Raw genomic sequence first — 25998 nt, 5'->3', positions numbered from 1 at the left:
AATAAGTCAAGTTGTCTGCTTGCTGTCTACCTGATAGTCCTTAAAATGCATGTTCCAGAGATTGGTAACATTTGAGTACTCAGATGGGGCTTTGATGAAAGTTTTACATGGTAGTTTTAAAACCTGACTGAACATTTCACAGATAAACCCAAACTCCCTGAGACCAGCTGAAGAAAGCAGCTTTCCCTTCTCTGCTCTGTGTTACGAAATCTGACTGACTTATCTTTTCCAGACAAAAAGATAAACAAATTGGATACTGATGACTTGGATGAAATTGAGAAGATAACTAACTGAAGTACAGCTGCTGGAACTGGTGTGTACCCTGCTGTGGAAGCTCTCCCACTACAATTGGATCAGCGTTCAGATTGGCACGCCTCTCAGCTAGTCCCGCAAAGGACTCTCTTAAGATATGAGTACACAAAAATTACCTCATTTTAAAAATTGCAGTTGGACTTCAAATTGTGCAACTATGGGGAGGAAGAGGAAATGTTTACAGAAGCTTTTAACATTTCTTAGTTTAGCCTTAAAACGGGATGATCTTTTGAATTCTAAGAAATACACTTGCCAAAACAATGGGCAATATGTAATTATTGAAAACAAATTTAAAAAAAAAAAAACAAACAACCAAGGAGAAAGCTTTATTACCTGTAATTTGAAATTAAGTTCAGCATTAACCTGATCAGTTAAAATTCAACAGCTGAATATTTAATGGACATAAGTAAAGGAGGAAAAAAAAACCAAACCACAGAAAACCAAACAAGGCAGCTGGTTTTTGGCTAAATACTCAACTTGTACAAAATAGGATGTCATTCTTTTTGGCGCTCCCCTGAGCTCTTCCAGACTCATTTCTGGCTTCCTGATGGATTTGCCTTGCTTTTCCTTACGTAAGTTGTCCTAAGGATGTCTCCAGTAGCTCATACTTGCAAACACAGGTGCCGTGTTGCTTTTGCTGGGCAGTATTTTCTTTTAATTTGTCCTCGATTTGTTATAATGGCCACTATGCATAAAGCAGTGCAGTGGTGACAGTGCTTAAGTATGTACTCTAGAAGTTCATCTGAAGTGTGTAACCTCACCAAGGTGTAGGTGGGTGGGGTGGGGAGGGAGGGGCAGTATGAAGGGAACTGTACTTATTAAGTTTCTGAATAAATTCACCTCCATAAAATGCTAATGACTGTTGGAGTGGGGGTCAGTCACCTTAAGGCAGGTGGTGCCAGTTCTAAGATGCTGCTGTGAAGCTCTGCATGAATAACATCCAGAACTGCCGGGCTTCATCAATCAGTAATAGGAATAAAAAAAAAAATCATGGTAGCTTGTATTGACCAAAAGAAAAGACTTTTTGAACACCAAATTTACCTATTACAGTATGTTTCAGTATCAAGAGTTTTGAGTTAAATTGCTCAGCCAAACTGCAGACGGGAAGCGCTCCACTTTCATTGTGCTCGTAGTGCAAAACAGGTCATCAGTCCCTCGCCCCAGGGTGATCCTTGCCGGAGAAGGAATGATTTGCAACTTCTGTGCTCGGGCTTTTAGTTCGGTTGGGACCATTCTCGTGCGCGCAGCTGAAAGCCTGTGGGTTGTTCCCCCAGCCCGGTTTCCAGGAGAAGGAAGCTCCTGAACTAGAACGTAGGGTGCACATTTTGGGGAAAAATGGGACGTGCGTGAGCAGCCATTGGCCTGCTACTCGATGCAGGAATCACTTCAAAACAAATGTATAAATTGTAAATTTAACTAGGAATTTTTTTCTTTGCAATTTTGGCCATCATATTCTGTTCAAAGACAGGAACATGGATCCTTTTACCAAGTAAAAAAAGGCTCATTTAAAATGTACCTAAAATTTTAGGAAATTGTGCACCCTTTTATCAATTTGTATAAAGGCTTTAGTGAAAAAAAAAAAAAACAACTGTTAAAATTAAACTTTTTGTATTCTGGGGTGTATCTATTTTTATTCTGTTGGAAACCTATTTAAAGTGGCAGGTGAGTGAGTGCTTGCGTGTCGAGTGGAAGACTTGTTTCAATCACCTACTTTAATAGTACAGTTGAATGACCTCGTGACAGCAGAGTATTGGGTTGAATTGTCATGAAAGCTGCTGCTGGTCCTGTGTGCTGTTTCTAATGTACTTTTAATTGGAATAAAGAACACATACTGAACAATGCCTTGGCTAATTTCTTGCTTGAATACTTTGTTGTTGTTTAAAAGCCTTAGGTAAGGACGTTCCCAGCTGGGAGTCCTGGTGTTTTTTTCTATTTATGACCTTCTCAAAGCATCCTGTGACAGACTGAACTTCATCTGATTTAATGCTGAAATTTTTAAAAACTTCCCAGGAGGAGGCTCTTTAAGTGATACCACACAATAAATGAGGTGACATAAATACTCTTCTTTTCCTTCTCGTGCTGGAGTTGGCAGAGTTGGCATCATCCCCTGCATGCCCAGATGACTTTGGAAGGGATGGGAAGGACAATGCAGGGAGAAGAGAGGTGTTTTCCCTGCTCTGCACTTGCCTGATGGGGTTTTTAGAAAAGGGAATAATTAAAATGCACCTCTTGGGAGATGCTGTAGCCTGGGGTAAGTTGGTTAGAGGACCAAACTCATTCAGCTTCATCTTAGATGGAGATATTCAGGAGGAATATCCCCTAGCACAAGAAGTGCTGTCCACTGTGATCCAAGTTGTTTTAACCAAGAGCAGAAGTGGAAGAACATCAGCCCTGTATGCTCTCAAGCCTGCGTGGTGGTTTGCCCTGTCTCTGTTGTTAGCAGTAGGCAGTCACTGATCCAAAGTGCTTCTTTCATGCTGCAATCTTGTATTTAATAGAGGACAGAGAGAAAAACTCCGGGAAGGCACTTGCAAGGTGGTGTGAATGGCAGCTGACCGTCCCAAAATCTGATTTGGACGGTCCCTGAGGTATTTGCCATCAAGTTAACGGCATTTCTTGTTTAAGAGAATATGCGATGGCTAAACCTCCTGTTCACATAAACCATTCCAAGTTCAGGTTTCAGCCTGAAAGGTTTTATTGATTACACTACCACACAGTATGAAAACACTCTGAAATGGAGAAGGAATACAGTATACACAAAATCATAATAAGGGAATTAACCACCTAACGCCAAATGAAACACAGAAAATGGTTCCTGCTCTCGAAACATGAAATGCTTTGCTCCCCACTGAGGTTTGATTACAAGCCCCCACATGTTCGGATATCCTGATCTCCCTGAACATGGGGATTGCCACAGCGCAGTTACCATCACCCACAGTAGCAGGCAATGCTGTTCCATCAGGTACCATTTTCATAAAGCCACTGGACCCCAAACACTTGGCTTTAGAATGAGCCACTATACTCCTGGTCAACCCCAGCATCAGCTTTCTACTGCTGCTCCAGTTACGCTGAGGTTAAAAAAAAAAAAAGTCAGGTTTACCTCCGAATATTACAGCTAGCTTATCTGTGTAGCAAGCTATCGGGTTTTTTTAGTAGATTGAAATACTGCCTTTGAACCATATGTATTTCCATTAGAAACTTAGGTATTTTTTTTAGCACTGTGTTTATCTAAACCTGCCAGGTTACCCTATCAGCCTTTTTTGATGGTAGCATAGTAAAACACAGTCTACTGCATAAGCCAATTCCTCAGTCAAATCCAATTAATGTATTTTTATTTAAAATTTCTCAAAGCAGCCCCTTGCTTGCTTGGACTCACTCATTTCAGTGTAAAGGTGTTAAATGGAAGTATTACGTAACATCCCATCTTAACTATCCATCTATTCTTACTTATGGAGCATGAGTTGAATGAGAGAAGGAAAACTAAGTAGAAAATCCTGCTGCTCACCAATACAGCCAAAATAATGACTAGCTGTTCTTAAAAAGGTGATGTAGTCACTCTTAAAAGCTGCACTGAGGTTATCCAGAAAGAGCTGAGCCCTCACAGGTGTATTACCATCGGTCTGGCAATTTAATACTTCACATTAATCCGTTAATGTGTAATCACTGTTATTTCCAGATGGGTTTGGGGTTTGATCTCCTTTTCGGTCGCACTCAAGAAGATGTTTAGGGTGAAGATGGTGCTCCAGAATAACACAGTTTTGTTTTTACCTTCCCAAATAAGTGCCTCTGCACGCAGATCCACTCTGGGAAGTGGCACCTTCCCACCATAATAGAAAAGGACATGGGGAGAGGTCTCAGAAACTTCAGTCTTCAAAGAACATCATCAGCACTTTCAAGAAACCCAGAAGGCCAAAGGTTGGTGGTGCTCAGGACGCAATTTGTGATGGCACACATGAAACAAGATGCTACTTATGTAGCAGGTATATACACTCGAAATACTGTTTCAACATGTTTACACAAGTGTGCTTCAAGGGGAATTTTTGGAAGGTGGCAAGATGAAGTAGGCCCAGAAAATACCAGGCTGTTTTTCAAAAGAAGTAATGCATCCCACTCAGCAGAAAGACCCACAGCAGCGTCTCTGTGCACCTAAAGACCTGCATCGTGCTGCTCTTTCTGGCAGATGCACAGCACGGACTTGTGGAGAATCCCACATTCATGGAGGGACCTCGTAAGGTCAGGGAAACTCCTTCGAGGCACCTCCATCGTTTCAACACTGCAGCGTTTGTATTTGGCTGACATCTTCTGTTCTGCCACAGCAAGGACCGTCTGGAGACTGTCAGTGGGCTTGAAATGATGTTCAAATCTCTGACCAGAGGGAGATCGAATAGCGAGCAGCAAGTGCGACTCTTCTTTCGGAGGCTCTTCCAAATTTACAGTCAACATCGAAGGGCTCTCCTGCCTCAGTTGCATTCCCAGTTTCTTGGGGGGACACTGCACCTGTGAGCTCTCTTCAGCGGGGACATCGCTTTCTGGCAATGTGCTGGCAGATCCTTCTTCCCCAGAAAGAGTTTTGATTTTCGGAGTGTCCTCCAGCTCCCTGTTCACTTTCAGCTGGTTGGTCTGTTCAGCCACTGCATCCACAGTGCCACTCCCTTCACCTTTCCAGCCGATAGAGGGGAGCACCCTGTACTTGTTCAGGGAAGAGGAGCTCCTCAAAGGTATTTGCTGCAGGAGCTCTGGGATTTCCTCAGGAGACACATGGCCAGATGGGAATGCTGGTTTTGTGAACGATGCTCTCTGGCTGTTAACCACCTCATGAGGAGCTGCTGGTGGCGGGGAAGATGGCACTCGGCAAGGACAGGCTTCCACGCTCTGAGAGTAATTGAAGCTTGACCTCGTGCGTCCCTTGGCAGATTTTGGCCTGGTGACATGCATGTCTATGGTGTTTGTCCACAAGAAAGCAGCTGCCGTGCTTGAAGGGAAGTAGAAGTGAGATGGTGCTAAGTTCAGGAGAGCCGCTGTGGCCATTGCTTCTCAAGGCACCTGTGGATGGGGTAGCAGAGGGAAAAGTTACAGGAATCAGCCAGAAAGTTTCTAGAGAGCTTAATCTTCCTACAGCTCCCACTTCTGTGCTGCATGTCAGCTAATAATAGCAATAAATCTGGTGTATCACCATGCAGGCAGGCAGCAATTCTACGGTTCAGTAACAGCTGAGTCAGAGACGGCGGGATACGTGTATTTATAGGTGCTGGCTTTGTCAGGGATTGTTTAAAGTTGACCCAGAGCGTCAGGAAGTTATGCCCTTCCCAACTTAAAGTTTTTGATGGAAAGAACAGAAGCATTTTATTCTGAAGCTAGACACTCAGTGAAAATGGGAGATGAGTAGACTTCAAAGCACAGATCTGGCCTTTTTGCTGTTCCTGCAGTGACAGATCAAGTTCCTGTTGCAGACTTTTGAGTAAGATTCACTACACTTCACTTTTTAAAAAGCTCTGAAGACCTTTGAAATTGAGTAAGTCTGATTCAATACAGAGAAACCCATTCTGACTTCTCCTGTGACCAAAAGCTGCTTAACAGAGATTGATACTAACCCCCTGTTAAAGATGAAGTCATGTTCTGCTGTGTGTTCCCCAATTTAAGCTGCGCTCAGACCACCTGTGCTTTACCAGGACAAAGGAGTCCAACAGCCCAAACAACTGGGCCACAACCTTACAACAACATTTTTTAGAAGCGCAACAGGGTCATGCACCTCTTCTTTTTCTGTGGTTTGCATAGCAGGATTTATCAAGGAGGAAAAAGAAAACATCAACTTTGAGCCCCTGGCATTCTCTAGTAATGATAAAGTTGGACTCGCCTCCTGTTCATCACCCCAAAACAAACAAACGAACAGAAGGGAACAGCCACTGCTGTTGTTCCACAACCTTTTGCCAGTAATGTGTTAACACTAGATTTCTCCTCCGCTTCCGTGAAATGGAAAGGCTCAGCAAGCCAACACCAAGCAAAGCCAAGGCCCAGTCCCAGCACACAGGCGTGCCCTGACCCGCTCCAGTACAGAGCTGCTTGGAGGGAGAGATCTGTCCCTCTGTAAGCCTCCAGCAGAGCTCCGGACAGGGACACGCTGCCCAAGTGACTCATCAGAGTTACCTAGGAGCTTGTGGGAAGGAGAAGGTGTGTGCCTTTCGTTTACTGCCTCTAACAAATAAACACCAAGGCAACAAGCTGTAGTTCGGCAGCCTCTGAAGAGGAACTCCCAAGTGCATCAGAGCACTTACCAGGTATCACCAGTTACACCACCAGTTCAAACAAAAAACTCAAAGCAAACAACCTGTCCAAAGCCATGGTGAGACCCTCCTGAGCAAGGGCCTGCTCTGCTTCAGCACAGTATATATTAGAGGTTAACTATGAGGAGTTGTTTTAAATATGGTGTGCTTTACATTTGGGTGCCTCAATTGGGATGGGGAACTCCAGTCATGGAGGGCTGTGCCCACAAGTGCCCCCAAACATGGTGACCCCAGGGCCTGGGAGGGCAGGCACCCCAGGCCCTTAGCCTGCCGCACGGAAGAGCCCTCAGTGCCACAGCCTGGCCCCAGCCCCACAGCTAAGCCTAGTCCTACAGCCAGGCCCCGGCCCTATAACCCAACTCCGTGGCCAGGCCCCAGCCCTATAACCCAACGCCACAGCCCCACGACCAGGCCCCGGCCCTATAACCCAACTCTGCGGCCAGGCCCTGGCCCTATAACCCAACTGCATAGCCCCTCATCCAGGCCCTGGCCCTATAACCCGACTCCACAGCCCCACGGCCAGGCCCCGGCCCTATAACCCAACTGCACGGCCCCTCGGCCCCACAGCCATCCCCCAGCCCCACAACCCAGTCCCTCAAGCCGGTCTCGGGCCCAGCCCGACCCTGTCACCCCTCACCTGCCGCCCCGGGCCGCCCGCGCCCGCCGGCAAACACAGCCGCGTTGCCATGGCGATCGCTCCACTTCCGGTCGCGCGGTAGACCCCGCCCCGCCACCACAGAGACGAACTGGCCGGAGCGCCGCCGCGCGCGGTCCTCCGGGGGCCACGTCGCGGCCCGAAGGATGGCGGCGCCGGGGTCCGTTCGGGTCCCCGCGCCCTGGGCTCCTTGAGCCCAGTGCGGCTGCGGTGGGCTACACGGCCTAGCTGCCCCGGCACAGCAGCGGCCTGTGGGATGGGCCCAGGGGCGGCCGTGACACTCCGGTGTGGGTGTCCCAGTGTGGGCCCAGGGGATGTAACTGGGCCTGGGGACAGCCCTGGTGTCCCAGCGTGGGCCTGGGGGCTATAACTGGGCCTGGGGACAGGCCTGGTGTCCCAGCATGGGCCCAGGGATATAACCAGGCCTGGGATGGCCACAATGTGCTGGCACAGATGGGAGGGACATACCTGGACCAGGGGACGACTGCGGTGTCCACGTGTGGGCTCTGTGGAGAAACAGTCTGCAGTGCTGGGCCTTGAAGGTGGCGGGGGACAGCCCCAGCATCTTGTGTGGGGCTGGAGGCTTCGTCCTGGGGGGCACAAGGGAGATGGGGGGGTGAGCAGGGGTGTAGCAGCAGGGCTGTCTCCCACACAACTGCTCCAAACCCTGTAGGTGAGTGTGATGCTGAGGCTGTCCCCATCCCTCCTGCAAGAGCTCTCTTTCCCCCATCCCACCCAAAGCAAAACTCTGCAGTTGTCACCCCACTTGAATACAGAAAACCTTTTTTTTTTTTTTTTTTTCTTAACCCTGAAAGTTTAAAAATATGGTGTTACACCCTGTCCTGAGCAAAGGCAGCAGAATGAGAGCAACGGGACTTGGTTCTAACCCCCCTGTGGCATGAGTTTCAAGATACTGTGATTGAACAGCTTCACCTGAACGATTGCTGAATAAGACCAGACAAATAAACACCAAACTTATCAGGTGTTTGATGAGAACACCTTTAAAACATTACACTTCATGCACAAGATCATCCAGGGACCTAAAACAACTCCCTGGGGGATTTTGCAGTTTGCTTTGTGCCTGGACGCTTGGCACCCTGGTGTCTGCTGACAGGGAGGGGGGAGTCCTTCTGATCCCCCAGGCTATAAATGATCCCTGAGTCAGTTTTCATTGTGGGAACACCCCACATAACGCTGACATTTCCATCTCTTCCCCATTAATCCCTATTTAAACCCGCTTCTAGTTAACCAGATGCTTCTCCCACCAACAGATGCCCATCAAAGGCAGCAAGAAACGAGCAATAAATAACTTTATCTACCCTCAACCCCGGGGATCTCCACCCTGCAGGTGGGGGAAGATCAAGGCATACCTGTGCGCTGAAAAGGTAAGAAAATAGTCACATATCAGCTCATCCCATCCAGAGGATGTTGAGCAACACCACACAGAAGACACAAACGTTTTGCAGATCAAAGCACCAGGTGTATTTACATTTCAATAAGTCCCTGAACACACAGATGTTGATACCCCTCTTTGTTTGCTCCATAGAAAGGCTGAAAAGTTTCGTGTTTCCAATGGGATAGTAACTTCCACGGGTGGTTTTTAAGCCCTAGGGTTTGTGGCTCTGTGAAGAGAGGGTTTAACTTGGGGTGCTCACTCTCCTGAGAACTCTGTAGAGAGGGAGGGTTTAAAACAAGGGGATTTGGTTAAAGCCACCTGTGGATCCCCAACCTGCTCGATCCCAGCCCTCTGGTCTCTGTTTAGGCCCCCGGACGGTGCCTTTTATACAGGTTTAGCCAAACTCTACGGCAAAACCCCAAGGGATCAGGTCCATCTTTCACCATCGGGCACAACACAGCAGCAAACCTGCCCTGAAGGGCAAGGACCTGCAAGGCCAAAGCGTGTGAGCATGAGCAGCACAGAACACAACAGGGAAAATCTTCCGCAATGGAAGTTTTTTGTGGGTGAGGTGGGAAAGGGATACTCAAATGCCATGGTTTTCAAAGTCAGGTGGGGAAAGCAGAGGGTTTGGGTGTCGGAGTGATGCCCATCGGTTTGCATCGCAGCATTTTGAGATGGTTTCTTGTGCAGATGGAGAGTGGGTAAGCCACTCGGTACGCCTGAGTGGGGAGGCAGGTAAGCTGCTGCTCCTCAGCCTTTCCTTATCAAGCTTGGATGGCTTTTTATTCCACTTGGCAGCAGGAAATACAAGGTTGGAGGGAAGAAAAGCCCCTGGATGGACATCTCTGCCAGCATTGGAGGACAGCCGGGAGGTGACGTCGCTTCCAGTGAGCAGCTTTGGTGGCTCTCAAGAAATTCCACAAGGTATTTTCTTCTTGGATACAGACCCCAAGCCATTTTCTTACAATCCCACCCCTCCACCCCACATTCCCTTCCCTAGAAGGGTGGTTAATTGCAGCGGGTGGAGCCCTGCATACGTGCCTGATACCCTCCATTTGTGTGTGTGTTTGCCTCGTGGTTTCACAGGGAAGATAGCAGCTTTTGTTTCTTATCTCCTCCAGTTTTCTGCCTCCCATGTGTCTTTGTATTGTGTCTCAGTTATGGTGATTAAATACTGTATTCAAAAAGCATTCCGAGTTGGGTTTCCATGGCGTTTCCAGCCTTTGCTGCTGCTGATTTAATTTCGCGGACCCCTTGCCCACACACTCCTGGAGTCTCCTGTGCCCTGAGGGCAGGACCGGAATCCCTTCACCTCCCTTTGCGATTCGGTGTGGCTGGATTTGGATGCAGACATGGACTGGGGGGGGGCAATTGCAAGGGAAAGACCCAAGACAACCCATCTCTGAGGATGCAGGGTGTGAGTTAGCGAAACCAAGTGCCCGCTTGAGACAACACTGAGGCCAAAGAGCCACCTCTGCGGCTGGAGCAAGGATGCAACATCCTCTGTGGTGCCAGCTCTGCACCTCCTGGGCGTAAATCACTTTTGTCCTGACTCTCCAGCCACTAAATCCCTCAGTTTGTAAAACCATGGCCAAGACTTTGTCTGGCCTCATCCGGGAGCTGCATTGGCCTGAGATGGAGATGGCAGAAGTGAGATGGCGGAGGGAGCATCATGCCGGCTGTGCTGATGGCACACCACTATGGGGAAACTCTTGTTTCTGGCAGAGGGAAAGGATGGAAACCTGCTCTTCACCGAGGGGCCACTCAGCGAGACCTGCTCTGCGATGAATAGCGCCGTCAGTGCAGATAGAGGAGGGGGTGGACCTCACCATCTATATAAAGCAAACCCGCCGAGCCAGCAGCCTTGGAGCTGCGAGGTTCAGGCGGGGTAAGGAGAGGGGGGATTTTATTGCTGTTATTTCATCAGACAGCACATGGGGCGGCGGCGGGAGGCTGCAGGCGGTGAGTTTCTCCATCAGCCCCAGGCAGGAGAACCGCTGTGTCCCAGTACACATCCCTGCCAAGTGCTGCATCCCAAAACCGGAGTCAAGAGGTTCCATCAGGAGTCAGCTGTGTGTGCTTGGGCACGGTGATACCTTCAGGATGACATACATCCATGGGGACAGTAACATCACCGTGCAGTGCTGCCAGGGTGCACCCGACCAGCCCCATGCCCTTGGCCGGGGCTTGAGGGCAGCGTCTGTCCTGCCCCTGAGGTGCTGCTCATCACCTGCTGTTGTTTCCTCCTCCAGGGCCAGACTGAGGATGAAGAATCTCCTCTTTGCCATGCTCTTGGCTTGTGGTAAGTGCCCTGGTTTCACCAGGCCAGGCTGGGATCTCATCTGCATGGCAAAAGAGGTGTACAAACCCAGAGACTTTGTGCACGATTCAGGTTTTTGTTTAAATTTTGCAGTTTAATGCTTCGTGTAGCACTGCTGTGGTCCTGGAGATACTTGTGACGGTGAGGCTTTGGGATGCCGACATCCATATTTATTTTAAGGGGCTCTGGAGCCTGCTGTCACCTGCTTTCCTGCCTGTGCCAAGCCCACGGCCGATCCTGGCCATGTGGCATTGCCAGCTGCAGGATGCAGGCATGGCACAGCCTGTACAGAGAGCAGGAATACCTTCTGCCAGATGGGATCAGGGAGCTGCAGAAACCAGACATAATCCTGAGGGGGTTTTGGGGGGGCTTCCCATGGTTCACATGCCCAAAAGCATGTATTTCCAGCCCACACCAGACTTTAATTCCTCATGGGTAACTCTGCCTGCCCCCTCGCTGGGCACCGGCGCGAGCCCGACCCTCTGCCCCTCCGCAGGGCTGCTGCCAGCTCACGGCAGCGTTTTGGAGCTGGAGCGGATGATCAAGTCGGCCACGGGGAAAAGCGCCCTGCTCTCCTACAGCTGGTACGGGTGTTTCTGCGGCATCGGGGGCAGAGGGACCCCAGTGGACGCCACCGATCAGTGAGTACCTGGAAGAGCATCGCTGCCTGGCTGCGGGGTGCGCAGGGATCCGTCCAAAGCTCCTCGCTGGCAGTCTGCTGGCGCTGCTGTGCTCTGATGGGGCTTTGCACCGTTCCCCAGCCATGTCTTGCTGCTGCCTTGTCATCCCCCTCCTCCCGGGCACCTTAGATTTGATGCTGGACCTTCCTTTATCATGGGGAGGGGGGGTTGGGGGCAGCAGTTTGATGTGGTGCCCCTCACAGGTGCTGCCGCGCTCACGACTGCTGCTACAGGAAGCTGAGAGAGGGCAAGTGCAGACCCCTGATAACCCCCTACCACTTCGACATTGCTGATGGAGACATTGTTTGCAGTGAGTACCGACAGGCAGGGGGTCCCACGGAGGTGGGCAACCAGCGCTGCTCCCCATGACACCCAAGCCCCAGAGCAGGGCACACAGGAGGGCATCCCCCAGGGATGGAACCAGCCTGATACCCGGGTGGGTGCGCATGGGAGGAGGCAGCGTACGATAAATAAATGGGCATTGCAAGGGACGTGAGCAGGTTGGAGAGGGCAAGCACCGGGCACGCTTCCTCCTGTGCTTCCCCCGGGCTGCTCCAGGCATCAGGGTGCCCCGAGGGGACTCCATCGCCGATGCAAGCCAGAAAAGCCACTGCAGAGCACCGTGTTTTCCCTCCACAGGTGATGAGCAGAGCTGGTGCAAGAGAGAGACCTGTCTATGTGACAAGGCGGTGACTTCGTGCTTCGCGAGCACTTTGCATTCCTACAATAAATCCTACCGCTTCTATTTCAAGCTGAAATGCCGAGGAAGTAAGCTCCAGTGCTGAGGAGGGGAAACCTGCACACAAAGTTGCAGATTTTGACTGGCTTTCCCCATTGCTGTGGCAAGAAAAGCCTGACATGGGGGCTGAACAGCCGAAGCCAGCAAGGCTCCCCGCAAGGTGATGCTCAGGGTGAGGAAGGGTGTCCGCGTTACGGATGGAGATCCCCCACTTCCCATAAAGACACGGCGGCTTCCATTTTTTATGTCCCTTCCTCTTCTCTTTTCTCTCTTGATTTAATTTCCCACAGATAATAAAAGGTTTTCAAAATGATTCTCTGTGGTGTTTTTCTGAAAGAGCCACTGAGACACTGCGATGGTGGCGTCTGGGCTGCTGGGTCCGGCGAGCACTTTTGCATCGCACAGCTTAGTCACACCATCTGCCTGATACCCCAATATTTCCATGGTCCCGTCAGCTGCCTGGAAAAGCTGAAGATCCAGCAGCAGCTGGAATTCACAGATCTATCACCAAATCTATCCCGCTTGGGGCAGTATTGCTGCTCCGGGTCCCCAGCTATGGAGAAGCTCTTTGCATCAAGCAATGGGGACAAATAAATGCCACCAAATAAAGCTCCCTGGGGTTTGTTAACAAAACAATTCCACAGCAGCGAGCCCTGATGGCAGTCAGGTTTTTTGGCTTTTCTCAGCAACGCTAGCTGAACTCGCTCCTGGAGCTTAAAAAATGGTGCACTAAGGGCCAGGTGAGATAGGACCAAAAGGTGTTTTTACAGGAATACTGGAAGTGGGAAAATGTGGGAGGGGATCTGAGACCCTCCTGTGACACTGACGTAAATAAGCTAGCCAAAATCAAGGCTAAAGAACAGTGATCTGCAGAGGAGAGAAGATGTCAAAGCCTTGGCCATCCCAAGGCAGATGCTAATTTAGGAAGGCAGTGAAGTTGGTGGCTGATTTCTCCGTAAGGGATGAGTTCTGCACAGGGGCTTCAACAAGGAGATGAAAAAATAATACAGAGGGAAATAAAGAGAAGTTGCATTCACTCATCCAAAAGTACCTATTTTGTTTCATTCTCCTCTCACGCTGGGCGAGCGTTTAATCATCCGCTATCTGCGTAACCCCGTGTTTCTGGGAACTGCGTGTTTAGAGATGCTTTTATTGCTGCTCATATACTTCTCTTAAAGAATTGGTAACTCACCCTGAATCACCTTTGCAGCGTGGCAGAGGAGCAGCTCCCAAACCGTACAACCCCTTGAAAACCCCACACCTGCTTCATTCACGGCTGCTAGGATTCAAAAGCTGAATCAGGGCTATTATTCCCCACCCCCACCCCGATACAGCGCCGTGGTGCTGGGGAGGGCAGGGGAAAGGTCCTCGGGCATCTCTGCAGGCAGCAGAGAGTGTTGGCTTCCTCCTTGAGCTGGAAATGATGCTGCTTTGCTGGCTCAGCCCTCCCGTGCGTGGGGTATGGCGCTGGGGTGCTGAGGGGGATTTCTTGTATTCCTGTAAAGGGGAAGGATGGCACCTTCTCCTCTGCGGAAAAGCCCAGTCAGCAAGATTTGGGGGAGCCAAGCATCGACAGTGGGGAGCAAACACTATATAAGGAAAGCCCTGCTGGCTGCAGGGCCCTGCAAGCAAGCGGCCGCTTTCCTGAGGTAAGTGGGAATGGACAAAGGCTTCTCCTCTCTTTCTTACTTTAACAAAAGCCGTGGTGGGCACAGGGAGTGAGGTCCGTGCTGGGGAAGCAGGAGCAAAGGAGAGGCTCCCTGAGGTGCCAGCCCAGAGGCAGAGCGGCGGGGTGCAGCCCTCTCTAGGGCTGATCCTTCCTCCAACTTTTCTTCCTTTCCCTTCATTTTGCTTTTTTCCAACCCTCTGCTTCCCATCCCCGACACAGCAGCGCTTTGGGCCAAAGCAACGGCGACGGGGACATCCTCACCCTGCTCATCTGCCCTAATCCTCAGAGCTGGGGAGCATCTCTGCCCTGGACAAGGAGAGAAGCAAACAAGAAAGTGGTTGACAGAACGGGGAAACGGTTTGGTTTCCTTTCCCAGGACTGTCAAAAAGATGAAGTCTCTCCTCACCTTCACTGTGCTGTTTGCTTGGGGTAAGTGTCCTCACCCGCACCTGTCCCACAGCTCTCCATGCAGTTATATCGATGGAAATTGGGACCAGGCTGGTGATTTCTTAGTCTTTCCCCATCACCACCTCTCCCAAACACAAACGCTCTCCTGCACCGAGCTGGGAGTAAGTTTCCTCTCAGTTGCATCTACTTGCTTCTAAGACCTCACTCACCTAGCACCAGTTTGGGGGCCAGAGGGATGGAGATGCTGCTGGGGAGCTGGGTGGCAGCATCAACCCCACCAATTTCCACCCCCCCCACCCCCCCAGGTTTGTCCCCAGCTCACGGGAGCCTCTGGGAGCTGCACAAGATGATCACAAAGACGACAGGGAAAAACGCCTTGCTGCACTACTCCTCCTACGGCTGCTACTGCGGCTTGGGGGGCAGAGGGCAACCCAAGGACGCCACAGACAGGTATGTACCCACATAAAAATCTCCCTGCCTGAACACAGCCTTGCGTTGTTTCAAATCTGGGGAGGGGGGCGGGGTAGCAGGAGGAAAACCCCCAACCCTCAGTGCCTCGAGCTCCCCTGCAGATGCTGCCAGCTGCACGATACCTGCTACAACAGCCTCCAGAGCTACCGATGCAACGCCAAGATGCAGGGCTACCACTACAGCTGGCGCAGCGGCAGCCCCTCCTGCAGTAAGTAGAACCCTGGAGAAAGGGGGTGTCACCCCCCCCCCAAAGCCAGGGGTGACCTCGGGCTCCCCTCTGCCTGCAGGAGAGGGCTCCTGGTGCGCCCAGCTCTCCTGCGAGTGCGACCGCAGCCTGGCGCTTTGCCTCAAGCGGAGCATTGGGACCTACAGCAAACGCTACTGCTTCTACCCCAAGCTCTGGTGCCGGTGATGGCAGAGCTGGGATGCAGGGCTGGAACACGCACAGCTTCTGTATCCGGATCGCCCCATGTCCTTCTGCATCCAGATCGCCCTAAGTCCCTGCCTCTACGGACCTCGTTAGTGTGGCTGTAAATTTAATCCATGTGAAAATAAACAAAGTGCTTAAACCACCCCAGTCCTCCACGAGCTGCTGCTGGGCAGAGAGAGAAATCCCCGTAAATACTCAGTATCATCTTCCCCGAACTCTGCAAAAACTCCATCTCGGCCCCTGCGTCACTCCGGGCTGCAGCCCCCAGGAGAGGGGGGGGTTTGGCCGGCGAGGGAAGGGGCGTAGCACGCAGTGGGTTTGGGACAGACGAGTCATTTCAGCGCTTCCAGTTGAGAGCCGGGGGGCCGGACACGGAGGGCAGCAGGACGGACTGGGAGCGAGGAAGCGGAGCCGGAGCGATTCCCCGGTGAGCAGCTCCCACCACGGGGGACCCTGGGGGGAGGCAGCAGGCACGCCGCCGCCGCGCCTGCCGCGCTGCCTTGCTCTCAGATCAAAACTGAGCTGGGAAGTTGCTGCTGCTGCGTGATGCCCTGGGCGGTGGGACGGGAGGTGGGGGGACAGCTTCAGAAAGCATCTGCTTTTGGCCAAGGGGCAGAGACAGAGATGCAAGGGGGCACAGCTGCCTTCCTCCCTCCAAATTTCGGGACAATTTGACCTGATTTTGGAGAGACGAGGCTCACACGGCAGCACCTGTTGACAGGCCACGCTGCTGGGCTGAGTCAGGCTCCTGTTCCTCCTCCCAGACGCAGGTGAGAGGAAGATGAAGGTCCTGCTGGCGCTGGCAGTGCTGTTCGCCTGCAGTAAGTGCAGCTGTTCCCAGACCCACGGAGGGGAGACGATGTGGGGAGCATCCCAAACCCCTGTGCGCTCCACGGGGAGACTTGCAACCAAGCCCTCTTCTCCCCGCTGGTTCCCCAGGCTTCATTTCTGAGTATAACTTGCAAAAAATCACATTTTTCTGGTCGCTCTAGGTGTGTTCACAGCTCGTGGAAAGTTCCCACGCGCACCAGGACTTGAGGGAAGCACCGTAGGAAACCTGACCGCCCACGGTTGCTACTCGGGATGGGGCAGGAGTGGCACAGCAAAGGCTTCCATGGACCGGTACAGGCAGCGCTGCTCCAGAGGGTTAATGCTGGCCCTGGGATGGCTAACGCTGGCCCTGGGGTGACCCTAGGGCTTGTGAGCAACCTCAGCAGCATCCTCTGGAGCTTTGCAAAACGCAGAGCAGGCGATGGGCAGCAAGAGGAAGGGAACAAGTTTTGGGAAAAGGGGAAAGTGAGGCAGTGGTCACCCCCAGCTCCTGCCCAGTGACAGGCACCTGGAGTCAGTGGGATGGCACCAGCGGGGAGGGGTGGGATGTGCCAGGGTGCACAAGGGCTCTTGGAGCTGGGCAGGGGTTGCACGGGGAAGCAGAGGAGAGGGTTGGCATGGAACGGACCGGGAAGAGCAGCCTCTCAGTGATTTAGAGCGGGAGGAGGAGGCAAGAGGTGGCTCTGCTTGCAGAGCCTGTCTCAGGTTGGTTAGGAGCAGCCAGTGGCATGTTTCAGATGAGGCCAGGCTCTCCTCCTCGCCGCAGGTGCTGCCTGCTCCGCGCCTGCTGCTACGCCAAGCTGGTGGCACGGCGGTGCCGCCTGGGACCGATCCAGCCCCTCTCGGCGCCCCAGGCAGGAATCCCCACCTGCAGTGAGTCCCCACCCTCATGGTTCACGACGCCTCTTTCCAAAACATCCCTCTCCTTTGTGGTACCTATTTTTGGGGCAGCACCCCAGGGATCTTCCTGAAAAGAAGGTCTCAGGCATGCTTCCCCTCGGGTCCCTGCAGGGTCTGGGACCTGGTGCCAGAGAGGAGCTTGCAGATGCGAGCGAGCAGCCTGGCTCTGCCAGATGCGCGGCCGGGGGCTGCTCCGGCGTCGTAGCAAGTGCCGGGGACGTGCCGGGAGGTGTTGAAGGAAAAAGGCTCTGCAAAACCACCTCCAGGCTGATAAGCAAAGGGCCAGCAGGGCGCTGGGAGCATTTCCCAGCCCTGGCGGGTCTCCTCCTCGGGGCTTTTTGGCTTTGACATCAGGACAACAACCCTCTTGTGAAGTTGCATCATTATACACTGGATGCGAGGGGGGAGAGCAGCACAGATGCGAAGTTTCAGCACTGAAAAACAAGGGAGGGGTGGACACCTGTGACACATCACTGCAAAGGGCGAGATGGAAGCCAACGCGAGCCTCTCCGCCGACACTCATTTCCCCTTGGCTCGAGCTCCCCGTGCAGCCTGTCAGCTCCCTCTGCTTTTTGCTTCACCGCAGATTCTCTTCTGTTGCTCCAAAATAAAAGCAGAGAGCGCAAAACATCGGTCCTCAGTGTGACATGCCTCAGCTGAGCCCAGCAACCACCCTTGCAGGCAGCGGGGAGAAGCTAACCTCTCAGCTGGGTCTCCCCCTGAAATACCCAGAAAAAAAAATGACACCCAAGAGGTGACGCATCTCCCACCGACATGCGGCTGCCCCCCTGGCTTAACCCCGAGCTTTGGGGGTCTGAAAATTTCCAGTTGCTCCGAGACAGACAAATCAAAGCTGGTGCAAAGGGCGGCGGGCAGGCGTGATGCCACGGGAGGGCTGGGCACTGACAACCTTTGCTGCAACAGGGTGGCCGGGAGTTTGCCTCACGCCCAGCGCGGAGCAAAACATATTTCTCACCAGAAAAGAATGTTTTGGCCCAATTTTGCAGCAACCCCAAACGCATCCCCTAGGAAAAGGCAGTTCAGGCGGTGGCTGCTTCCCCCCTCACGCTGTAGCATCCCCAGGGTACAGGTTTTCTGCGCTGCAGAGCAATCCAGCTGCACTGACCCCCTGGGAGTCAGCACTGCACACCCCCGTAGGGCTCAGCAATGAAATACAGCCACAGAAACAGCAACAAAATGCTGTTTCCCTGGGTGGGGGGGAATGATGCCCTGGGCATCAGCAGCTGTAATTCCCACCCTGGCTTACCCCAAAGCTGAAATCAATGGCGCTGGGAAATACCCTTTAAATCAGCAATGCTCCCCGCCCTGGGCTGTAACCCTGGCATCAAGCTCTGCCACCCTCCGCGTGCAGCAGCGTGTAGTCCTAGGGGGGGGACAAGGAAGAAGGTGCAGCCCTTCACCCAATGGCTGCTGCTTCAAGGCATAAATCAAGGCTCAAACCCTTGCCGAGATGGGAAGGGGGTGATCACGCAGATTGCAGGCCAGGGTGAGCTGAAACACCCTCTCCCTCTAAAGTCTGGGTGAATTTTAACAATCTGTGTATTTTTCTGCTCGGACATCTGGCTGTACAAACCCATTCATGTGGAGCTCCAAGTGCCGATGTGTCGGTTCAGCTACTGCACCCACTTGCTACACTGCGGTAAATTGGGCTGCAAAAGTTGCATTTTGCATGCTGCAAATAAAACCCAAAGTCCACGTCCTCCCAGGAGGCGTTTGGCTTGGGGAGGACGTTTATTTCATATTTGGAGAAGGGCTACTGCAAACCTGTCGCGGGCAGAGGAGTTGGGGCGAGAGTTTTTAACCTGGGAGCTCAGCCAATTTGATGCACAAAAATATACATTATTCCCCAGGGATAAAAACTGGCTGCGGACTCAGAAAATCTTGAATTACGACAAGTCCTGCTCCATCTAATGGACTTGCCTCCATCCCAGGGGTCTTACATCAGCCTGGAGGGCTGATGAGGCAAATGGCACATACCAGAGGGGGGAAGAGGTTTTGCTGAAGCCCTGCCTCGAGTTCCCTTTTCTCACCATCTCTCAGATTTCCTCGCAAGTCACATCCTTGTTACCTGCCTCAGGTTCCCTATCAGTGACGGGGGGATTTCCTTGCCCTGACTTTGTGCCTGCCCATGCCGGGGTTCCCTGCAAAGCACTACACATCTGCAATATCTGCCAGAAGAAAACTGCTGAAATGATTGTTCAGCACCACCTATCTAATTAGAGATTCTCTCTGAGCAAACGACACAGCCATCAATCTTTTTTCACCCTTCCATCATACACCACTTGCATTATTTTTTTTTTTTGCTTACCCTGCTGCTTGCCTTATTTTGTTTCTACATAAAGGTGAAGCAGACACCTCAGGCAATGGTCCGTGAGCATCACCTGCTCTCTCTTTGAAAGCAAGACTGCAGTGTCCAGCACACGTGGGGAGAGCGATGGGGCACCCCACACGCAAGGGGCATGTAGGCACTGACAAGCTCCTGTTAACCAGAAAACCGGCGTACGGGGCCTTTGCTCAGCCCTGTCTTCAGCCACCACCCATTCGGGAGGACACCAGGACCTTCCTCTGCTCATGATGCTGCATCTCACCCGCCTTGCTAAGTCAAGACACAGAGGCTGCTGTGCACTGGCTGTGTTTTCTCCCTGCCCAGGTAAGTCACGATGGTGATGGTAAGATACAGAACGGCATTTTCTAACCAAGACCCCAACAAACTAATAGTCACCCAGGAACAAAGTAGTTCTCCTTCTCCCACGGGTTCTCCTGTTTTGCTCAGGGAAGCACTGGGATGCTAACATACCCAGTGCACAGACCCGACCCCACTTCACCAAATCCTCCCCTGCAAAGGGCTCCCCAAGAACAGAGCATCCCCCAGCCAGGACCTCCAGCAGCAGCAAGAGGCTCACACACACAGCGGGACCCACACGGTGAGGATGGCCAGTATTTGCCCACTTTGGGCTCTCCACAGGAGGGGCCTCGCCGAGCAGGGAGATGGTGGCCATAAAGGGGGTGACCAGCAGCTCCCTGGGCTCCCCCAAACACCGGAGCTGCCACTGCCAGACACAAAGCTCTTCTTGCTGCTCCTCTGCCGAGTACCCCCCCCCACCAGCTCCCACCTCGCCAGACAAGGTGATGCAGAATGCCTGGTGCTCACAGTTCCTATCCATAAAATTGGGGTGAAAATGTTCATTTTTGCTGTGGAGGGGTGGGATGAGAGATTGTTTCTCTCGGTGCTCCTAACCCACACCTCATCTCCAGTCGCAGGGCTGGTCCCTGCTGGATTCAGTTTGGTTCAATGCTCAGGCACAAGACAGGGAAATTGGTGCTGTCCTACATCAGTTACGGCTGCTGCTGCAGCTTGGGAGGATCCAAACAGCCGCTGGATGCGACCGACGGGTGAGCTGGGACCTGGTGAAGGCAGAGTGGGTACCCCCAGCCCTCCTCGCTTCCCTCTCCCTGCGTACAGCAAGGGGAATGCTTGCCCCTCTCCTGGGAGCCAAGATAGCAACACAAAACCCATTGCTTGTCCTTAAAACCTCTTTAAAAGTTGCTTAGTAGCAGTAGCTGATGGGAACGGCGTGCATCGGTGCTTCTTCTGCCTTTGCAGTGCTAGGCAGGGACGCACCGGGGTCCCACCACCCCCCCGACTCACTGCAGCACCCACCAGTGCTCCGCAAAGCCGCTGCAGCAGAGCAACAGCAAAGCAATTAGAGCTGCGCTGACGACGCCAGAAAGGCACGCGTCACCCTCCCTCGCTCCTACAGTGCGGGCAGTGCTGAGGAGAACAAGGCTTGACCTAACCTGGACACAAACCCAAGGCGTTTCTCCCGGGGGCTGGTCCCCACCGCAGCATCATCCCCACTGCTGCCCGTCCTGCCCTGACACAACCTTGGGCTCCCAGGTGCTGCCATGCCCACGACTGCTGCTACCTGCCACTGCCCTGCCCTCGCCGCAGCCCCAGACATCACGTACACCTGCTTCAGCCAGGGAAGCCGGATCACCTGCGGTAAGAGATGGTGGGTCACAGCGCGCAGGCAGGCACGACCACCCACGCTCTCGGGGGCTCACTCGATCAGAGATGTCCTCTAGACCATCCTGAGTTGAAAACTGCTTGCTGGGAAGGGGTAGAAATGAGGGGAAAAGTGCCAGGAATAGGGCAAACATTTTATTTGCTAGGACAACGGTGAAGTTTAGAGCTTGCAGACCTCCCAGAGGAGGGGGCTTGCTGTTGTGGAACGGGCAGGTACCGAGGTGACCGTCCCACTTTGGACAGGGACCTGGCCCTGCCATCCTGGTCTTCCCAGAACAAACGCTGCTGTTTCACGGCGAGCGGATAGAGACAAAGCACTTCCCCGTGATCAAAGCAAAGATCTACACATACATGGTCAGATAAAGTCAATTAAATGGTCCTTCCAGGGCCACGCGTGGTTCACAGCCAGGTGGCTCCATGCCCCAGGGGAAAGGGGCGCCTACCCGAGACCCCCCCACTTCAACGCGGGGGCTGCTTACGCCTGACAGACACCCCCTGCCCCTCGTACCCCTTGCCTGACGCCATCCCCCTGGATTTCCTTCCAGGATCCAGGACTCTGTGCGAAAGACGGAGCTGGGAGTGCGACAGGCTGCGACTTTGACAAGAATCACCCCAACCTTCTGCGCGAGGCCCCCGTGCCCTCCTGCCAGCCCCCCAGGCTCCACACCCCAGAAACTGGGGGGCCACCCCCCATGCGGTCAGGCTCTGACACCTTTCACTGGAGCTGGTGCACAGGGAAAAGCCGAACCCCCACAATGAAATGAATCATAAACCCAAAGGAATCTCTGCAAACAAAACCAAATGTTCAAAGGCAGCCTGAAGGATTTGTGTTCCAGGAATCGCTGGTGGAAGGGGTAGGAAACAGCATGGAGCTTCACGGCTGATTTTCTGAAGTAAATATTTATGCATACATGCAGTTTTGCATTTTTTTCTTAAAATACATTTACCCAACAGTGACATCTGAGCAGCCAACTGCTAAATCTTAAGAGCTTCAGAGAGAAAAAGAAAATTATCAACAAACTGAGCAGCTGCTGCAGCCTGACTCCAAACCCAGCTCCCCTCAGGGAGCTTGGCCACAACACAGCCCCAGCCCACTCCTAACGACTATTTAAGTAATTAATACTCACGAAAGCCGTGGGGGAGTGTGGTGGTGGTGGTCTCAGAGGTTTGGGGTGGCTTTTTCTTGTTCCCCATCTCTAGCAAGTCTTTGTAGGGCCAGAGGCGCAGCGCTGGTCTCAGGCTGCAGCCCCTGTCCCCCACCGCAGCTGCACACCATCTGCAATTAGCCGTAATGAGCCAGCACCAGCTGCCCCTCACCCCTCCGGTTTTAATGCCACCTCCGGAGATGTGCTTTGCAGCTTCAGAGCGGGGAGGGTCCTAAAATAAAGGTGCTTTAGGGGTGTTTTTGAAGAGTTTCACTTCAGCACAAAGGGCTCCTGCCTGACTCCATTAAGCATCACGAGCATCGTCCCGGCGCCTTCCTCACACTCCCTACGGCAAACACTGTGTCTTCACAACTCCAAAATGCTCGTTTCTACTTTTACTCATTTTCTGGCGCCACTCACTCAAGGGCTTTGGGATGCGGGAGGGGAGAGCTCTGCTCCAGGCAGCACCAAGGAACCATCACACAGCTCAACACAGCACAAACCATCTCCGTTTTTAGGAGGCTGGAGCACGGGTCACATCAGACACCATTTCCCCCCCTTCCTGCAGCTTCCAAAGCCTGTGAAAGCTGGCAGGTGAACATACACCCCAGCAGCTGGATCGCATCCCCAGGAAGGGTTCAGGTTGTGCAGACTCCTTCAAATAATTGGAAATTTTTGTCTTCAGCCCTCAGCACACCCCATATGCACAACTCCATTTGCATAGTTCGGCTGGCAGACCTTAGCAATATTTATTGCGCTTGGCATGCAAAAAGCAGAGGAGGTTTGGTAACAGAAACAAGTGTCCGGAGGGGGAAAGGAGAAGAAAACTCTTGTGTAGTTTCAACAGATGCCAACAGAAAAGGAAGGCGCCTTCCGAGAGCACTGCAGATGCAGGTGCCATGGATGACGTGGTTTCTGTGGCTGTTCAGACACTGCAGATGAGGCCAAGCTGTTAAATAAACCAAAAAGCAACTCTCCCAAGAAGAAACAAGGAGTAGCACAAGCAGAAGAGCTCTCCCATCCACAGCAAGGCCAAGACACACACAGACATCAGACAGAAGCTGGCTAAATGCTTAACACTTCCAGTTCAAGTGAACTCTGTACCTACAGGGGCAGGATCTAGAAAAAGTCTAGGGAAGACGATGGTAGATGGGATTCAGAGAAAGCAGCTTTCTACATCGTCCTGCTCCGTGTTCACCTTTGAGAGGCTGGCAGTGACCCTGCCGGTGCCGCAGCAGTCAAAGCACGCTCCTGGCCCTCTGCCCACTTGTGACCTTCGAAGATGTAAGCTAGCAGCTAGTAACAAACAGCAATCCTCCCCAAATACCGAGGGAACGGGCAGTGCTTATTGTCCCATGACCGCATATTATGAAGCACAGTTAGCTCCACCAAAGAGTAAACACAAGCTATGAATCATGTTTCTCTCTTGCTTCTTGCCTTCCTTTCTCCTGCAAGGAAAATCCACGACCTGTTTACAAAGCAGATTCTCTGTGTAAAAGCAAGTTCCCAGAGGAACACTGCGTAAGGATTCCACAGAAAAAAAAAAATTTCAAAAGGGCACATCGAAATTTCTACAGCTAAAGGAAAAATCGAAAACAGCCAAACCCAAAGTTTTAATATCTCTGGATAAAAAATGCTCGTGCAGGTACAAAGCTATCCTGGCAAAAATAAAGAGAATTTGATTGGTGTAACAAGGCATAGGAGCCCAGCACACTAAGTTTATTTTAATCATATTATACTTGGAAACAAAAGCATTTTCAGCCGCAGGTATCAAGAGGCCATGAGCTGAAGGCCAGCCTCTCCCTCTGCTCCATAAGTGGTGTTGCTGCTGCAGGCCTGCCCATTCAGCCCGCACGGGTGAGCTTAGGTCTGCCCGGGCCCTTCATACCCACAGAAGGCTCAGCTACAGGGCAGCTCCCCTCGCATCTCCTCATGCTCCAAGCACCAACAATCCTTTTATCAGCTCTGGCTCAGGAAGACAGAAAAAAAAACCCACTTCATTGAGATCAAACATCTTATTTGTAGCACACAACTGCAAATTCTTATTATCTTTGCAAACCTGCGGAATGCACTCACCTTTCAAATCAAGATACAGCTGGGCAAGACAGAGGTGACACTTTAACCTGAACTGCCTTGCTGTGCCCACTGTTTTCAACTCGGCACACTGGCAAAGCGACTTCTACTTTCTCCCTGTTAAGCTCTGACTTGGCATTCTTTCCACTCCCCTAAAACTGACTGTCTGGAGGAAAAAGAATTCCTGGAAGCTACATCACTAACAACAGGCTATCTAAGCTTGGCACAAAATGGGTTTTACCAAAGTCGTTTTCCACTTCAACAATGGTACTGTGAATTCAAGGCTGATCCATGCTCTTCCTACCTACGATGAAATACTACTCAGACTTCCCTCTGCAGCATTTAGTCACGTTTACCACCAGCACCTAAAGCAGCACGTAATCCACTGCTTCACTTGCCAGGTACTATGTCCCACCACAAAGCCTAAAAGCTGCTGTGTATTACTTTTTATTTCCACCAAGCTCATTACAGGAACCAAAGGAACTTCTTCAGCAGCATTACACCCTGTTGTACTTGCACACCACCAGTACCCAAAGTGGAGCTCCTTTCTTTTTATTCTTCAAATACTCTTGATAAACAGTAGCAGAGCGTAACTAGTACTAGCTCAGATCTTGGCAGTTCATTAAACAAAAAAAACCAAAGCAAAAACAAAAAAAGCATTTATATTTCTGTGCCGATTTGGAAACTTCACAGAATGAATAGATTTTTCAAAAGCAACATTCCTTACTTTTGAGAAATCTATTTCATCTCTGCCCTGGCTGATGAGATGTCTCCTGTTATCTATTTCTGTGTAAGTGCACATGTGCTTGATACAAATCCAAAAACCTGAGTGAAGCTGAAATACTGCAAGCCATAAATCAAGGGCCAAGTCCCACAGCCCTTATGCTTCAGTCGAAATGCACAGTCCTATAGTGGAAAGCATCACCGGATTCAAGCTGTACCTTCTACAGTATTTGGTGACCTTACCAAAGAGGAATTTAAGATGAAAAAAGTCCTACCCTGGAAAAACTTTGATTTATGAAGAGTGAAACAGGCAGGGTTCCCAATGATCACTGCTACTTGGAAGCTTGTTCCCAGGGCTCTGGATCCTTTGGCTATACTGATTTCATTTGGAGACTGATGGCTGTCAAGTTCCTGGCTTGGACTAAAGCTCTGGAGTAGCCCAAAACCTCCAGAGCATGGCAAAGGAGATGAGATTCCAAATGTCCAAGTAACAACATTTAACAGAAATCTCATGCCTGCTCAGGTCGCATTTTACGACGTCATTAGACTTCATCAGATTGGATTAATTTGCTCTATGGTCTCATGAGTTCATTGGCATTATTATTCTTTTTTCTCCCCTACAGGTCTCATCAGCTAGCAAACGAGCTGATCCCAAACTTAAGCTAGAAGCAAACGTGGATGCAGCAATCCCATTCTCCCTTCACGTACTAATCACTTCTGGAACAGCCTAGTGCAACACGAGCAGTTCTAGTTAGATTAAAAACTTATCACTGCATCCTCTAGTTAGACTAAAAACCTATCACTGCATTCTTCCATGGGAAAGAAAAGAGGAATGTCATGTTTGATATGGTATTGGCTGATACACCTAGCTCTGGAAGGGATTCTGGGATTCTTTTCACTTACATTATTTAAAT

The 25998-nt window shown here is 51.6% G+C and overlaps 5 protein-coding genes across 11 annotated transcripts in view; 4 read left to right on the top strand and 1 right to left on the bottom strand.

Annotated features, from left to right (window-relative positions):
- The window catches only part of LOC101923206 (ATP-dependent RNA helicase DDX19B), a 12505-nt gene extending 10354 nt beyond the window's left edge, over positions 1 to 2151 (top strand). For both annotated transcript variants that reach the window (XM_055800911.1, XM_055800912.1), the window contains exon 12: positions 233 to 2151. In XM_055800911.1, the coding sequence (XP_055656886.1) occupies positions 233 to 294 (62 nt within the window). In that variant the 3' untranslated portion in view covers positions 295 to 2151. The remainder of the gene's footprint in view (positions 1 to 232) is intronic.
- On the bottom strand, positions 1845 to 25998 carry UBXN10 (UBX domain protein 10). 2 transcript variants are annotated; one of them, XM_055800916.1, is made up of 3 exons: positions 22271 to 25998; positions 7717 to 7838; positions 1845 to 5355 (listed from the first exon to the last, which is right to left on the bottom strand). In XM_055800916.1, exon 3 carries the CDS (start codon positions 5338 to 5340, stop codon positions 4459 to 4461), a length of 882 nt encoding a protein of 293 aa, XP_055656891.1. In that variant the 5' UTR covers positions 5341 to 5355; positions 7717 to 7838; positions 22271 to 25998; the 3' UTR covers positions 1845 to 4458. The 2 variants fall into 2 exon arrangements, with proteins under 2 accessions (XP_055656891.1, XP_055656893.1); XM_055800918.1 differs by lacking the exons at positions 7717 to 7838; positions 22271 to 25998 and adding an exon at positions 7231 to 7318.
- Positions 11364 to 12944, top strand: LOC101923379 (phospholipase A2, membrane associated-like). The gene is made up of 3 exons (XM_005229622.2): positions 11364 to 11608; positions 11851 to 11957; positions 12287 to 12944. The coding sequence occupies exons 1-3, from the start codon at positions 11364 to 11366 to the stop codon at positions 12430 to 12432; spliced, it is 498 nt and encodes a 165-aa protein (XP_005229679.2). The 3' UTR covers positions 12433 to 12944.
- Positions 13884 to 15507, top strand: LOC101916058 (basic phospholipase A2 Cdr-13-like). Of its 3 annotated transcripts, none has more exons than XM_055800920.1 (5): positions 13884 to 14035; positions 14278 to 14484; positions 14769 to 14913; positions 15025 to 15142; positions 15222 to 15507. In XM_055800920.1, the coding sequence occupies exons 1-5, from the start codon at positions 13899 to 13901 to the stop codon at positions 15344 to 15346; spliced, it is 732 nt and encodes a 243-aa protein (XP_055656895.1). In that variant the 5' UTR covers positions 13884 to 13898; the 3' UTR covers positions 15347 to 15507. The 3 variants fall into 3 exon arrangements, with proteins under 3 accessions (XP_055656895.1, XP_055656894.1, XP_005229723.2); XM_055800919.1 differs by having other exon boundaries at positions 14275 to 14484; XM_005229666.3 differs by lacking the exon at positions 13884 to 14035 and having other exon boundaries at positions 14276 to 14484; positions 15036 to 15142.
- On the top strand, positions 15653 to 17723 carry LOC114012320 (basic phospholipase A2 A-like). 3 transcript variants are annotated; one of them, XM_027787606.2, is made up of 5 exons: positions 15653 to 15791; positions 16129 to 16185; positions 16357 to 16486; positions 16962 to 17068; positions 17207 to 17723. In XM_027787606.2, the coding sequence occupies exons 2-5, from the start codon at positions 16146 to 16148 to the stop codon at positions 17329 to 17331; spliced, it is 402 nt and encodes a 133-aa protein (XP_027643407.1). In that variant the 5' UTR covers positions 15653 to 15791; positions 16129 to 16145; the 3' UTR covers positions 17332 to 17723. The 3 variants fall into 3 exon arrangements, with proteins under 3 accessions (XP_027643407.1, XP_055656897.1, XP_055656896.1); XM_055800922.1 differs by having other exon boundaries at positions 16086 to 16185; XM_055800921.1 differs by having other exon boundaries at positions 15653 to 16185.

Source organism: Falco peregrinus, chromosome 3 (assembly GCF_023634155.1).
Source record: "Falco peregrinus isolate bFalPer1 chromosome 3, bFalPer1.pri, whole genome shotgun sequence".
NCBI classification, from domain to species: domain Eukaryota; kingdom Metazoa; phylum Chordata; class Aves; order Falconiformes; family Falconidae; genus Falco; species Falco peregrinus.
The sequence above is the reverse complement of the archived record's forward strand: the minus strand, read 5'-3'. Positions and strand labels throughout refer to the sequence as shown.

Excerpts from the sequence above, each read along its gene's own strand:
- UBXN10 (XM_055800916.1), bottom strand. The coding sequence starts at position 5,340 with ATGGCCACAGCGGCTCTCCTGAACTTAGCACCATCTCACTTCTACTTC.
- LOC101923379 (XM_005229622.2), top strand. The coding sequence starts at position 11,364 with ATGTATTTCCAGCCCACACCAGACTTTAATTCCTCATGGGTAACTCTG. Across the intron at positions 11,609-11,850 it reads CCAGTGGACGCCACCGATCA|GTGCTGCCGCGCTCACGACT; the intron begins GTGAGTACCTGG and ends TGCCCCTCACAG. Across the intron at positions 11,958-12,286 it reads TGATGGAGACATTGTTTGCA|GTGATGAGCAGAGCTGGTGC; the intron begins GTGAGTACCGAC and ends TTCCCTCCACAG.
- LOC101916058 (XM_055800919.1), top strand. The coding sequence starts at position 13,899 with ATGGCACCTTCTCCTCTGCGGAAAAGCCCAGTCAGCAAGATTTGGGGG. Across the intron at positions 14,036-14,274 it reads CAAGCGGCCGCTTTCCTGAG|CAGCGCTTTGGGCCAAAGCA; the intron begins GTAAGTGGGAAT and ends TCCCCGACACAG. Across the intron at positions 14,914-15,024 it reads CCCAAGGACGCCACAGACAG|CTCCCCTGCAGATGCTGCCA; the intron begins GTATGTACCCAC and ends CAGTGCCTCGAG.
- LOC114012320 (XM_027787606.2), top strand. The coding sequence starts at position 16,146 with ATGAAGGTCCTGCTGGCGCTGGCAGTGCTGTTCGCCTGCA. Across the intron at positions 16,186-16,356 it reads GGCAGTGCTGTTCGCCTGCA|GTGTGTTCACAGCTCGTGGA; the intron begins GTAAGTGCAGCT and ends TGGTCGCTCTAG. Across the intron at positions 17,069-17,206 it reads GGCAGGAATCCCCACCTGCA|GGTCTGGGACCTGGTGCCAG; the intron begins GTGAGTCCCCAC and ends GGGTCCCTGCAG.